We start from the raw sequence: 13,499 nt of genomic DNA, 5'->3' as shown, positions 1-13,499 counted from the left end.
CCGTGACTTCACCATCTTCTATTTCACCCCCTGGAGAGATAATAGGACTATTCCCACCGTATTGTCCATCTGGAAGCAGTAAGAGATGGAAAGGGATAGAAACACTTAAAAAGGTCAATTACAATAAATTAAATACACATCCTCCGAATGAAGAAAAGAAAATTGAGAGGTAATCACCATCAACAGTCCTTTGACTTAACAAGCTTAATTCCAAAGTGCTGTACAGTTCTTACTGTGTGAACCCCAGCAGGTCAGACACATGAAACCTGAGCACAGCAGTAACTAGAAGATCCATTTCTCTTTTGGCCGGGTTCCACTTTTAGTCAAAGCTGCACAAAGTGAATTTTCGAATGTTTTCCTTATTTAGTGTTTATCACTCACCTGTGTTGATCTCTATAGGAATCTCCTCCTCTTTAATCTTGACATCTAAATCTACTTCCTCCTCAGTTTTGACGTCTCTCTGAGTGTCTCCGGGTTCTGTGAATAAAGATGAGAGTGAAGCCCCCTGTACTGAGATGTATGAGAGACCCCAGAGAGTGTGTGGGGGGAGACTGGCAACACACAATGACATGATGTGAGGAGGAGAGCCAGAGTCTAATAGAGGCTGATGGCTCCTAACTCCCCCCACTAGAAAGATTCCGTCCCCCCATTACTGTCTACTGACAGAGGAGGGGAGAAGAAGAGATTGTTGTAGTGACTGAACAAGGAGAATCTGGGACTCTTCTCTGGATTGAGTGTTTATTCCTCACCTGGGCTCATCTCTAGAGAACGTTCCTCCTCTTTACACGCATCATCATCCATCACATACGTCTCATCTGCTTCCTCTGTGATGTCTGTCCTACAATTGGTGGTCTGGATTTCCTCCAGTGATACCTACATGGAAATAAGAACCAGTGTTTGAATGCAGCACTTTTTTAGCATAGATCCAAAAAGCTAAACAGACACTTTGCTGAAAATGTAGAAAAACATCTGTGTTCACTAAGAAGGCTTGGGAAAGCACAGTGGGTTTTGCTCTTGCTTCAAGTACCTGTATCCATAAACCTCATCTAGGTAATATAGGATGAAGGGGACATTCACAACCAGAGCTACAAGTTCGATAAAACAGCACCAAGATGGCAGAACATTGGTACTGCTTTCCCCTATGCAATGGGGATCTGACCTGACAGCTTAGGTCTGCTCTCATCTTTCGGGGAAGCATTATTCTCTTATACTCTCTTCCTGTAACAGCAGAAATGCCAGGGCTGATAATTGACACTCAGCTCAAAATGAAAAAGCAGGTCACCAGCACTCAAATTATTGTTTATAGTGTAGTCCATTACCGTATCAATCAGCTCTTTTGTCAGGACTGTGTTTTATTACTATAGATAAGAGTGATGTCATGTGACCTCCCAGAATCCTCCTCACCTCTCCGGTCAGCAGGTAGATGATCTCCAGGGTGAGGTTTAGTATCCTCTCAGTCATGTGACTCCGCTCCTTCTCCATCTTAGGTGATCTCTTTAGAGACGTTTCCTCATAGACAATGTTGCCTTCAGTTAAGCCTCGCTTGCTCTACCATGTGATACAAATCAGAAATTAGAACCAATATACAAAAGCATTTATTTTACAAATCTGGCAGGCAATTTTTTTTACTATGCCAGACCCTGCACTTTGGGTGGCCGAGGCTATCAAGTGTCTCGTACTTATTATCGATCATGCGATCTGACAAACTGAAAGGAAAATATGACTTGCCCAATTCAAATTCCTTTAGATATATTCAATCTCACCGTGCTCATGAGGATCTGCTTGGCATTTAACATTGGAACCGACTCCTTCTAAACTAGAAACCCTCATGAGACGTGAGTCACTAATTATTATTATTATACAGGATTTATAGAGCGCCAACAGTTTGCTCAGCACTTTACAATATAAGGAAGACATTACAATCACAATACAATTCAAGACAAGATGGTAAGGAGGGCCCTGCCCCTGAGGGCTTACAATCCAAAAGGGAGGGGCCAGTGATACATGAGGAGGTAGCTGTGTGGGGATGAATTGTTTGCCTCTTTCTCCAAGGCTCTACAACCAAATGTCCACATAGGGCTGGACAGTCTGCGTTCCAAATGGCTCCAACGCTTGATTCCGAAAATTGGGAGGACGTGCAGGGTTATCCGCTTTCCATACTTGGTCTCAGCCAGGTTAATACAATTCAAAACCCTTCACAGGGATTATTTAAAGTGGGACCTTTACACTCAAAATTCAAATTCTACCAATGCATTCCTCTATGTATGATGATTAATAATAACATAGACGTGTCAGGTGTAAAATGCTGTGATTTTGAAATACTTACACTTGCAGAACATTCACTTCCTGCTTTGAAAGGGCAACGTGACTTCATTTTGGCAAAGCAATGCACACTGGGATTGCCTTGTCATCAGCAGAGCATTGCTGGGAAACCTCATCTGTTATCTCACAAGATCTCACGGGAAGGGTGTTTTCCTCCCCTGAGATGATGTGCATGGTCACATGTACCAGAAATCCAGGAAGTAAAAGGATAGCTAGTAATCTGCCCTTAGTAAACATGGCCAGTGTCAGAAGACTGGGGAAGAAAGTCAGTGCTGGAGGTGTTCAAATGATGGAGCAGATTTTGTACATATATTACGAAACTGTATTGGGTGCAGTGGAAGATTTTATCACCTCCATAACCACTATTACAGTTTCATTAAAGTTAAAACCTGACTCTTGGGTCTGATGAAGCCTCTGGCTGCGACTCATTCAGCTAAGACGCCACTTTGCCTTTTACTGTACCATGCAAGAAAGTCGATTGTTCCTAAGTAGAAAGCCCCTGCGGCTGCCTCATTGGGTTTCTGGAAGTCATTAATAAATGCAGCATTGCCTTACTATACAGCCACTCAAGAACACAGGGGCTGTGGGGAAGAAAAACATTTCAGAAGGTTTGGGGTATATGGACTGCATCTGGGGACACCACCTCATCTTGAACACATTGACTGTGTGTACCTCTCCCTAATGGTCAAACACATTTCCAGTATCCTTGGTTCATAAAATTTGTCAGACTGATCTGTTTTCTTTCTTTTTACTGCATTGTAAAGCAATTTCACACTTGGCCATGGACTGGGTATGGTCCCATGCACTGGGTATGGTCCCATAGACTGGGTATGGTCCCATATGGAAGTGGAAGTGCAGACATCCTTGTGGAATCACAGAGTACCTCGAATGTGCAACTCCTTCTATCACGCCTGCTCAGTGGATGCCTTACTGAAACAATACCTGTACTGACAGCACGGAGCCGGTCGGCGTTTTCTCTATTTGTCACTGTATTGTACGTCATCAACCTTTTTTTAAAATGTATCAGTGGTAGAGAAAAACAGTTTGGTAAGAAGTTATCTAGCTTTAGATGGGCGTGGAAAGAATTAGAACTTCTGTCGGGTTTTATTGCTCAAAAAAGTATAAGTTGGAGGTGCTGGATCCAAACTTGGTGTAAGGTTTCAGAAACTCTGGTTATATAAAAGGTGCCTCAGGTGAAGACTAGAACATGTGGGAAACAACTGCAAGGCCTTTTCCTCACCATGTCCAGCAGCGCTTTTTTGCACACCACTGCACTTGCATGGGGTGGACAACTGTTTTCTATGTGCCCTGTTCACACCATACATGTGCGGTGGTGTGCAGAGAAACACAGCTCCTTGGGCATGGTGTGAACAAGCCCTTAAGGTTTAGGAGTCCAAGACAAAGAAGTCCAAAGACAACAACCCAACCCGTTTTGGAGGCCATGGGGTTCCGCTACCAGAGCTTAAAATGCTGGTTTGAAAAGCGTGTTTGACTCATAAAAGGCCTTCAGCAGTTTGGTTGTGTAGGTCCTGTAACCACCAGCCCCTGAAGCATTCTTTTGGAATAAAGGACATTTATTTCTCAGCAGAAATACATCTATAATAACCAATACGTTTACAACCCCAGCAGTATTATCCCCCATGACGCTGGAACCCTAATTTCCCCTAAATGGGTTGGCTTCTTGTCTTTGGATTCCTCCGATTAAATACTCTTGGGCTTCTAAACCTTTGGTGTGGCTCTCATAATTCTGTTTTCCATACTGAAGTTGTAGCCCAGATGAAGCTGGAACCCTAAAGCCCACAAAACTGGTTGGGTTGTTGTCTTTGGACTTCTAAGATGAACTAAATACTCTTGGTCATCTAAACCTTTGGTGCGGCCCTCATGATTTTGTTTTCCATAAAGCAGTTTTAGCCCAGATGCAGCTGGAACCCTAAAGACCCAAAATGAGTTGGCTTCTTGTCTTTGGATTTCTCAGATGAAATACTGTTGAGCTTCTAAACTTTTAGAGTGGCCCTCATGATTTTGTTCTTCATACATACGTTGTAGCCCAGATGAAGCTGGAACCTTAAAGCCCCCAAAACGGGATGGCTCCTTGTCTTTGGACTTCTAAGATGAAATAAATACTCTTGGACTCCTAAACCTTTGGTGTGGCCCTCACGATTTTGTTTTCCATACAGCAGTTTTAGCCCTGACAAAGCTGGAACCCCAAAGCCCCCGGAACGATTGGCATGCTGTCTTTGGCCTCCTAAACCTTTGGTGTTTTACTCATGTTTTCCATACACCTTCCAGGTTTTGATTGCTGTCCATGACCTTGTTGGTTAGAGTTCCTTCCATTTCCTGAGTCCTCAGGGCCTCAAATCCTGACAGAGTTCAAAGCAAAACAAAAAACCCCTGAAAAAGACGCACCTCACCTGTATTCTTCGTTATACTATTTGGAGCCAAGAGAAAAAGCCCTGTGTAAGTTGTAAGATTTATATTCTCCTCCAATGATATCCAGATACTATTTTAAGTACTCGGGGGGGCTAAACAGGAAAAAACCCAAAAGTGTACGTCCGGCCTCATTTTACGGTGGCACAGGCTATGTCAGTATCAATCAAAGTAGATGTTGAGAAGACCTACTGGCTGCAGGTCATAACCCATCAGGTGACCTCACTTATTACACCCCCCGGGGTGGCAGGTCTGCGCAATAAAATTTCAGCAAATCTAAAATTAGGAATGAACGGCAATTAAAATGCAGAATTACGCTTTCACGTATGAACGGCTGTGACTCTAAAGTGCTGAACTGGAATATGTAGGCCTCGGGGAAACGTCACTGACACGCGTCTGCATGAGCTTGTGATACACCGCGCCATGTGTACAGCAATCCGCCATTTATTGGTATCTGAGGGAAGAACAGCCATAAATCCGCTCTGTAGTAATATATATGTCTATAAAGACCCCAATCCACCTGAGGAGACTAATTCCCCCATTGCAGAGTCAGCTGACCCCCTGTGTGCTGTATAGAGGATACATGACCTGACCCACCCCACATAGAGTGCTGTGACCCCTTCCCTCATAATAAGAAGACATTACCTCCACCTCACTGGGTCCCTCCAGCCTCACACCAGGAAGCTTCTTTGCTTACAGAAATCCCTCCCTCCTCCTCTTCCGGCCTCACCAAAACCACGGCAGCCCAGCGGTTTCCTGGTTGCCCTAGCAACGCGTATTTTGGCGCGTTCAGGTGACAGGCCGACGTGAGGTAAAGCTGACAGCCCAGCGGCGGCCATTTTCTTGTAGCGCGGACATTCACTATATTTACACTTCGATAGAGCTGATACATTTCTATTACGCAAATTAAATATATCCGGTCCTCCGCAGGATAAAACGTTCTCTCAGTCGGCCGCCACAACCAAGAAGGCTGAAATGTCCGCGCTACAAGAAAATGGCCGCCGCTGGGCTGTCATCTTTACCTCACGTCGGCCTGTCACCTGAACGCGCCAAAATAGGCGTTGCTAGGACAACCAGGAAACCGCTGGGCGGCCGTGGAACGCACACAGCTGGAGTGAGGGAGCCACAGGCCGGAAGTGACTTCCCTTGTAAAGCAAGAATAGGAATATAATCCTAATTAAGATCTAAATATGTTTTATAATAATATAATGTTTTGTTTTTACTCTTTAGTAAATGATCCCTAAATATTTGATTTTATATAAATATATATGTATTGTGATTATAATTAGGATATCTATCTATCTATATAATTTTTTTGTCCCCTAGAAATACCAATGAAAACCTCTGGCTTTTAAAGGACTGCACCATGTTTATGATGAGTTCCTGTGGCCAGGTCCACCTCTGGCTGCATTTCGAGCCTCAGGGATAAGATAACGATCGGTTACCAGTGGTTGTGTTCCATTTATCCAAGCACGGACCGTAAGCTGGATAGGTCGGCCCAGGATTGTTCACTGCTGATTGGCTTCTGAAAATGGTCACGGTGGTTTATGGCATGTGGACCGGGACTTATACGTTTTCAGTTCTCCCAAATTTCCCTTCTCCTTTACATCAACATTATGTCTGTTTGCAGAGGTTGAGAGTTCAATCTGACCTCCGACCTCCTCTGCAGTCTTGCTCAGTTGTACCGACTCCTCTGCTGGACTGAAATGTCTTCCTCTGATGTCCCTGCACACTGGGAGCTTATCACCATGTGTATTAGAAGCTGCAGCAAGTCAGATAGAGCTCCGCCTCATTTCCCGGCGGGAGGGCATCCAGCGTCATGTAGCTCTTTCTTCCCCAGTCTGACTGTCCTCGCCTCCCCTCCCACCCATGGATTTCAGTTCTTTCAATCTCAGAGGCTCAGTATCACATGTGGCTGTTACCTAGGGTGGCCTACAAGCAAATGTGACCTGCCTAAGAATGCCCACTCCTCCAGACCCATCAAGGCATTTTGATATTTCCATAATGCCTCCCAAGAGCCAGTCCCCTGCTTCTATCAGGGCTTAGGCCTGTTGAGGGGAATGCTGAGGCTGGGTGGTGTGATGTGCTCAGGAAGCTACGTACAGAACCCTGCCATATGTAATGAAAACGGAAAGAGTTTATTTAATCATTTTATTAGCACACTGATGAGGGGAAACAAGAGGAACCAGAGAAGGCAAAATGTAAGGAGATTAAACTTCAACTTTTGAGGACAGGCATATGCGTATCGCTGGTCATGTGATGCAAATGTGGGCTGAAGACTGCAGCAGGTCCCTGTGCTCCTGTGACCACTTTGAGGACAGGCATATGCGTATCACTGGTCATGTGATGCAAACGTGGGCTGAAGACTGCAGCAGGTCCCTGTGCTCCTGTGACCACTTTGAGGACAGACATATGCGTATCACTGGTCATGTGATGCCAGTCTGAAGCCTGTTATACAGTATGTGTCAGCATTTGTCGCGCATGGTGAGACGTGCCGCACGTTATCGTTCATTTATGTTCATGATTTATTCAAAGCTGAACAGGAACATGCAAAGATTAGAGAATTTGCATGGAGCAGATGGTCTAGAACTGCACAAAAAACCTATATAAGTTTTGGAATTTTTTTGGTGGGCCTTTTTGGGGTCCATTCAAACATGTCCCTTTTAAAGTGAATCTGAGCTTTGGTCCTGTTGGGCTTCCTCTGCGGCTTTCACTACCATGGAGGCAAAGTCTCATGTATGGTCCAGATTATAAATTGGAGCTTACACTGGGAGGAGGACTCTCTTCACCTCCATGTGACAGGACTGGGGCAACCACAGAGCACCATTATTGTCACATGAGTTGAAGGGGAGTGTGGAAGCTTTGAGTTCCTCACCACGAGGCTGACACTGGGATGAAGGCTCTCCAACTGACAGCAATAGGGCAACCACCATCGTTGTCACATGAGGGGAAGGGGAGTGTGGAAGCTTTGAGTTCCTCACCACAAGGCTTACACAGGGATGAGGACTCTCTTCACCTCCATGTGATAGCACTGAGGCAACCTCCAAGCATCATTATTGTAACATGAGAGGAGGTCGAGTGTGCAAGCTTTGAGTTCCTCACCATAAGGCTCACACAGGGATGAGGATTCTCCCTTCACTTCCATATGACCTAGCCCATGCTGTAGTTTTCTGCAGGCAGTCTGTAGGGAGAGGAACTATTAGGTCCCTTCCACTGACTTGAATCTTGCTGCCCTTTGAATATTTCTTCCAGATCTGTGCAGTAATCCAGAATGAAACAACAACTTCTGCACTTTGCCTCCATGCAAAAGTTACCTGTGATACAGACTGGTCTCTGCTGCTCCCTCTCCTTGAGCAGGGTGACTGGTCTAGTCTCCGCCCCCTACTGTGGTTTTCTGCATGCAGCCTGTAGAGGGATCCTAGCTCAAACACAACAAGAGATAGAAGGAAGAAGGGAAGAACACAGAAACATCTACAACCGCGCTAAAAGTCTGAAAGTACCAGGACTAAGACTATAGTGGATATGTGACATCACATTTCTCAGAAAACTTGATTCCCTCATTCAGAACAAGTATGCAGTTTGCATGGACTTGCTGATGCCTAACCAGATTTGATTTACTGCTGTAGCATTTACCGCACGCCGAACACGAATACGGATGGACATCAGTGTGAATTATTCGATGCGTGGCCAGCTGGGCTCTTTCAGTGAAACTTTTCCCGCACTCTGCACATGAATACGGCTTCTCTCCTGTATGTGCTCTCTGATGTGCAATAAAGTGGCTCCTCTGGTTAAAGCACTTCCCGCACTCCGTACAGGAATACGGCTTGACCCCCGTGTGAGTTCTCTCATGTACGATGACATAGGCCTTCTCTGTAAAATGTTTGCCGCACTCCGAACACGAATACGGCTTCTCCCCCGTGTGAGTCCTCTGATGTTTGGTTAGATGCGTTTTCTGGGTAAAACTTTTCCCGCACTCCAAACACGGATATGGCTTCTCTCCCGTGTGAGTCCTCTGATGTTCCACAAGGCTGGCTCTCCAAGCGAAAAGCCTCCCACATTCAGAACATGAAAACGGCTTCTCCCCGGAGTGAATCCGGTGATGCGTGATCAGGTTCCTTTTCCTGTCAAAACATTTCCCGCATTCAGAACACGAATACGGCTTCTCCCCCATGTGCTTTTTCTGATGCTCGATAACACTGGCTCTCCGGGTAAAGGATTTCCCGCATATTGTGCATAGGAACCTTTTCCCCACTCTACGAGCGGGAGGATGGGTGACAAGTGGTGAGGGAGCGGAGGGATCAGATGAACAATCGGCACTGGGAAGTACCGAATAGCAATTTGGGGTAATGGCGTCTTCTGAAGAATCCGATGTTCTATCTCCATCTTCTATCTCACCATCTGGAGTGATAAGCAGACATACAGTATGTCTACGTTATATAGAAATAAACACCATCAAGTTATGTCACCATGATAAGGGTGATGTCATGTGACCTCCCAGAATCCTCCTCACCTCTCTGGTCAGGTCTGTGTTTTATGAATATAGATAAGTCATGTCATGTGACCTCCCAGAATCCTCCTCACCTCTCCGGTCAGGTCTGTGTTTTATTATTGGAGATAAGAGCGATGTCATGTGACCTCCCAGAATCCTCCTCTGCTTTCTGGTCAGGTCTGTGTATTATTAATAGGGATAAGAGTGATGTCATGTGACCTCCCAGAATCCTCCTCACCTCTCCGGTCAGGTCTGTGTTTTATTATTGGAGATAAGAGCGATGTCATGTGACCTCCCAGAATCCTCCTCTGCTTTCTGGTCAGGTCTGTGTATTATTAATAGGGATAAGAGTGATGTCATGTGACCTCCCAGAATCCTCCTCACCTCTCCGGTCAGGTCTCTGTTTTATTAATAGAGGTAAGAGCCTATGGATGTCATGCCAGTGGCTGTCAGTCTTGCAATGCCTAATTTGTAGTTGCACCACAGCTGGAGTTTACTGACCCCTTACTCTAAACTATTTGAGTTTCCCAACCATGGGACATATAACACAATGAATAAAGAGAGAGCAGGATCACCTGGAGGCAGTCCTTTCCTACTTAAATGTACAGCTGTTTGGATTTAGGTGCAGACACACACTGGAAGTCATCCGCTGTCTTGTAAAGCCAAAGTCTGGTCTTCGGGTGTGTTGCTATACCATCAAGGAGGAAAGAGATGACTTCAGGTGAATCTGCTCCCTACCTGTGCATTGCTATGATGTCCCATAAATGGAAAACTCAGATAGCTTACAGTAACTGTATTTGGTGTTTATTACTCACCTGTGCTCATCTCTGGAGGGATTTGGTCTTCTTCAATCTTAATCTGTATTACTTCAACATCCTCTTCATCTTTGACGTCTCTCTGAGTGTCTCTGGTGTCTGTGAATAAAGATGAGAGTGAAGCCCCCTGTACTGAGATGTATGAGAGACCCCAGAGAGTGTGTGTGTGGGGAGGCTGGTCACGTCTCTTGGCTGGGAACACACAATGACATGATGTGAGGAGGAGAGCCGGAGTCTAATAGAGGCTGATGGCTCCTGACTCCCCCCACTAGACACATTCCGTCCCCCCATTACTGTCTACTGACAGAGGAGGGGGGAGAAGAAGAGATTGTTGTAGTGACTGAACAAGGAGAATCTGGGACTCTTTTCTGGATTTAGTGTTTATTCCTCACCTGTGCTGATCTCTGGAGAACGTTCCTCCTCTTTACACGGCTGATCATCCCTCACATATGGCTCATCTTCTTCCGTTATACAATCAGCTTGGTCTACATCCAGCATCACCTACACAGGAGTACCAATAATTCCTTTAAATCTTGTCATAGTAGCAGTTTTTATTCTATCCTGATCACAAAATTAAACAGACTCTGCCGGGAGCGTAATGTGTATATCCAATCCCTTCTACAGGAGATAGAGTAAACGTGATCTGCAGAGCTGTGGAGAAACCCGCCTCACATAATCAAGATGACTTTGTCTAAAGCAGTCTCCCATAACAAAGGAGAGGTGTTTTCTAGGTCTACTTTTTTAGTTTATACTGTATACTCATTAATATTTGCCTTTTATTTCATCTACCTGATGTTCCTGAGGGCTTGGGCCTCTGGGTTGTACTTGCCCCCTGGGCTAAAAGTTGCCAGTCAGCCCCTGATCATGTCCCAGAATCCCCGCCACCGCTCACCTCTCCCGTCAGCAGCTCAATGATCTCTCTGATTACTTTTTCAATCCTCTTTTTGTTCTTTTTCAGGAAGTGCGATGGAGGATCTATAATGGTGCTTAGGGCATGTAGCAAGCTGGATGCGAACAAGCCATCAGATAACTTGAAGGCTAGATTATTCTACATGTGAAATAAATATAATCAAGTTATGTCACCATCCCAACTAGAGAAAACATATTAATAGAAATGTGACCTCCCAGAATCCTCCTCACCTCCCCGGTCAGGTCTGTGTTTTATTACTAGAGATAAGAGTGATGTCATGTGACCTCCCAGAATCCTCCTCACCTCTCCGGTCAGGTCTGTGTTTTATTACTAGAGATAAGAGTGATGTCATGTGACCTCCCCGAAACCTTAAAGTGGACCTGAGATTCAAATTTTGTCCATCTGCTGGTTTCCCAAATAAAATGGCAGTATGACCCCCGAAACATACAACATCCTGACCTCAAAGTGACAAGTCGGAGAATTTTGCATTCACAGGGTGCCGGATTATCGTTGTGCCCCCCGAACTGAGTCGGAGATACGGGTTCAGATTACAAGTCGGTACCTCGTATGTTCCATTTATCCAATATCATGTAAACGCAGCATTATTGTAGAGCTTGCTTCCCCCTGACTGTCTGCTGCATAGAGGACATGCGACCTGACCCACAAGGTCACATGACCCATTCCCCCACATCCAGTCCTCAGAGAGAGCTGGGTCCCCCCTTCTCTCATAATAAGAAGACATTACCTCCTTCTCCTCCTCTGTATCCTCACCAGGAAGATTTAGCCCCTACTGGATGTACTTGCCTCTCATCTCCTTTGGGCTACAACAAAATGGCCGCTGGGATCATTGACACGCACAATGCCTGGATTTAATTTATGTCTACTTATAGTCGGTTGGTAACAATAGTGGATAATTCTGCATTTATTTACACAATACTAGTTCTATTTTGCTGGAAAATACTAGTGCACCGGATAATAATATCCCTCTGTGTTCTACATCAAAATGGCTGCTGCTCTCCTGAACTGTTAGGTCAATGGCACTGTGAGCAAGAAGGGAGGGGGTACAGATTACTCTGCACACTGGAATAAACAGTTCTCTGTCACGATCCGGTGTTCTATTGAAAGCTCCAACTCATCGAGATCTCCAACTACCTCACTTCCGGTGCTCAGAAAGACTGGAGCTCTACAGTTGCGGTGCGCATTGCGCGCATAGCGTTTTCAGAATACTCGTCGAGTTTGTCACCTGCAAATATATTGTTAAAATGCAGCTGTACAGAGGCTCCGTCAGTCTTTGTGTTTTGCAGTCTAACGCCGTCTGCTCGAAATCTCCAACTTCCAAGTTCCCGACGGTGAGGTAGTCGGAGATTTCGGCGAGTTGGAGCTTTCGATAGAACAACGGCCTCGGGAAGGCTGTCCAGTTACTTGGATGGGTGCTGCTATGGCAACCAGGAAGCATCTGGGCACCCATGGAATGTGCAGGAGCCTAAGGGTGGAAGCTACTGTACTGGAACCCCAGTGCACCTATAGCCCCCACCTTCTCTCACCAGCCATCCTGCCATTAGCATCTCTCCTCTTAGCCTGCACCCCACCTATCCTAAGTGCCTATCGTGCCTGCAGCCCCCCAACTGTACATACAGCCCCGTGTTTTTTACCATCCATGATGCCTGAAGGCAACTTTCTCTCACCATATGCCGCGTCTACTACACTCTTTCTTCCGCCATCACATCTGTACTCTGCCTCTCTCCACTTCACCGGTACATGCTTCCCTCCAATCTGATTTACATACTTGCACCACCATTGCGCCATTTACATCAGAGTTCCTCCTTTATATCAGAAGTCCCTTTCATATCAGAGTCCTCCCCCCCTTTTACATCAGTGTTCCTCCTTCATATCAGAAGTCCCCTTCATATCAGAGTCCCCCCTTTTACATCAGAGTTCCTCCTTCATATCAGAGTCCTCCCCTTTTACATCAGAGTTCCTCCTTCATATCAGAAGTCCCCTTCATATCAGAGTCCTCCCCCCCTTTTACATCAGAGTTTCTCCTTCATATCAGAAGTCCCCTTCATATCAGAGTCCTCCCCCCCTTTTACATCAGAGTTCCTCCTTCATATCAGAAGTCCCCTTCATATCAGAGTCCCCCCCCCCTTTTACATCAGAGTTCCTCCTTCATATCAGAGTCCTCCCCTTTTACATCAGAGTTCCTCCTTCATATCAGAAGGTAAGTGGGGGGGGACTGGGGGAGAAAAAGGTTCTGGGCGGTTTGTACCGGAATGCAATAAGAGGTTTGACCAAGAAAGCTCTTCTGCAGGAGCGCCAGCCGCGGCATTGCCCTATACACATACACCGCAGCAATGAAGTATGAAAATGAACTAGGATCACACTAATCCAGTTATTAATCTGACTTGCCCCATTCAAGCGGCGGCCATATTGAGTGGGGCACCCGAGATTAATAACGTGCTGGCACAATGTGCGGGCGTTCGCATTGCGGCCGGAGGGCGTGGCTACGGTGCCATTCACTTCAATGGCCCCTCCTGCC

At 45.8% G+C, this 13,499-nt stretch overlaps 1 protein-coding gene across 1 annotated transcript in view; it reads right to left on the bottom strand.

Moving 5' to 3' along the window:
* Positions 1-13,499, bottom strand: part of LOC108798201 (zinc finger protein 850-like) — a 40,988-nt gene that overhangs the window by 7,878 nt on the left and 19,611 nt on the right. The window contains exon 3 of the mRNA XM_018569929.1: positions 8,431-8,864. Coding sequence (XP_018425431.1) covers positions 8,431-8,864 — 434 coding nt within the window. The remainder of the gene's footprint in view (positions 1-8,430; positions 8,865-13,499) is intronic.

Source organism: Nanorana parkeri, unplaced genomic scaffold (genome assembly GCF_000935625.1).
Source record: "Nanorana parkeri isolate BGI_ZX_2015 unplaced genomic scaffold, ASM93562v1 scaffold1426, whole genome shotgun sequence".
NCBI classification, from domain to species: Eukaryota; Metazoa; Chordata; class Amphibia; order Anura; family Dicroglossidae; genus Nanorana; species Nanorana parkeri.
Note: the sequence above shows the minus strand (reverse complement) of the source record. Positions and strands in the feature narration are given on the sequence as shown.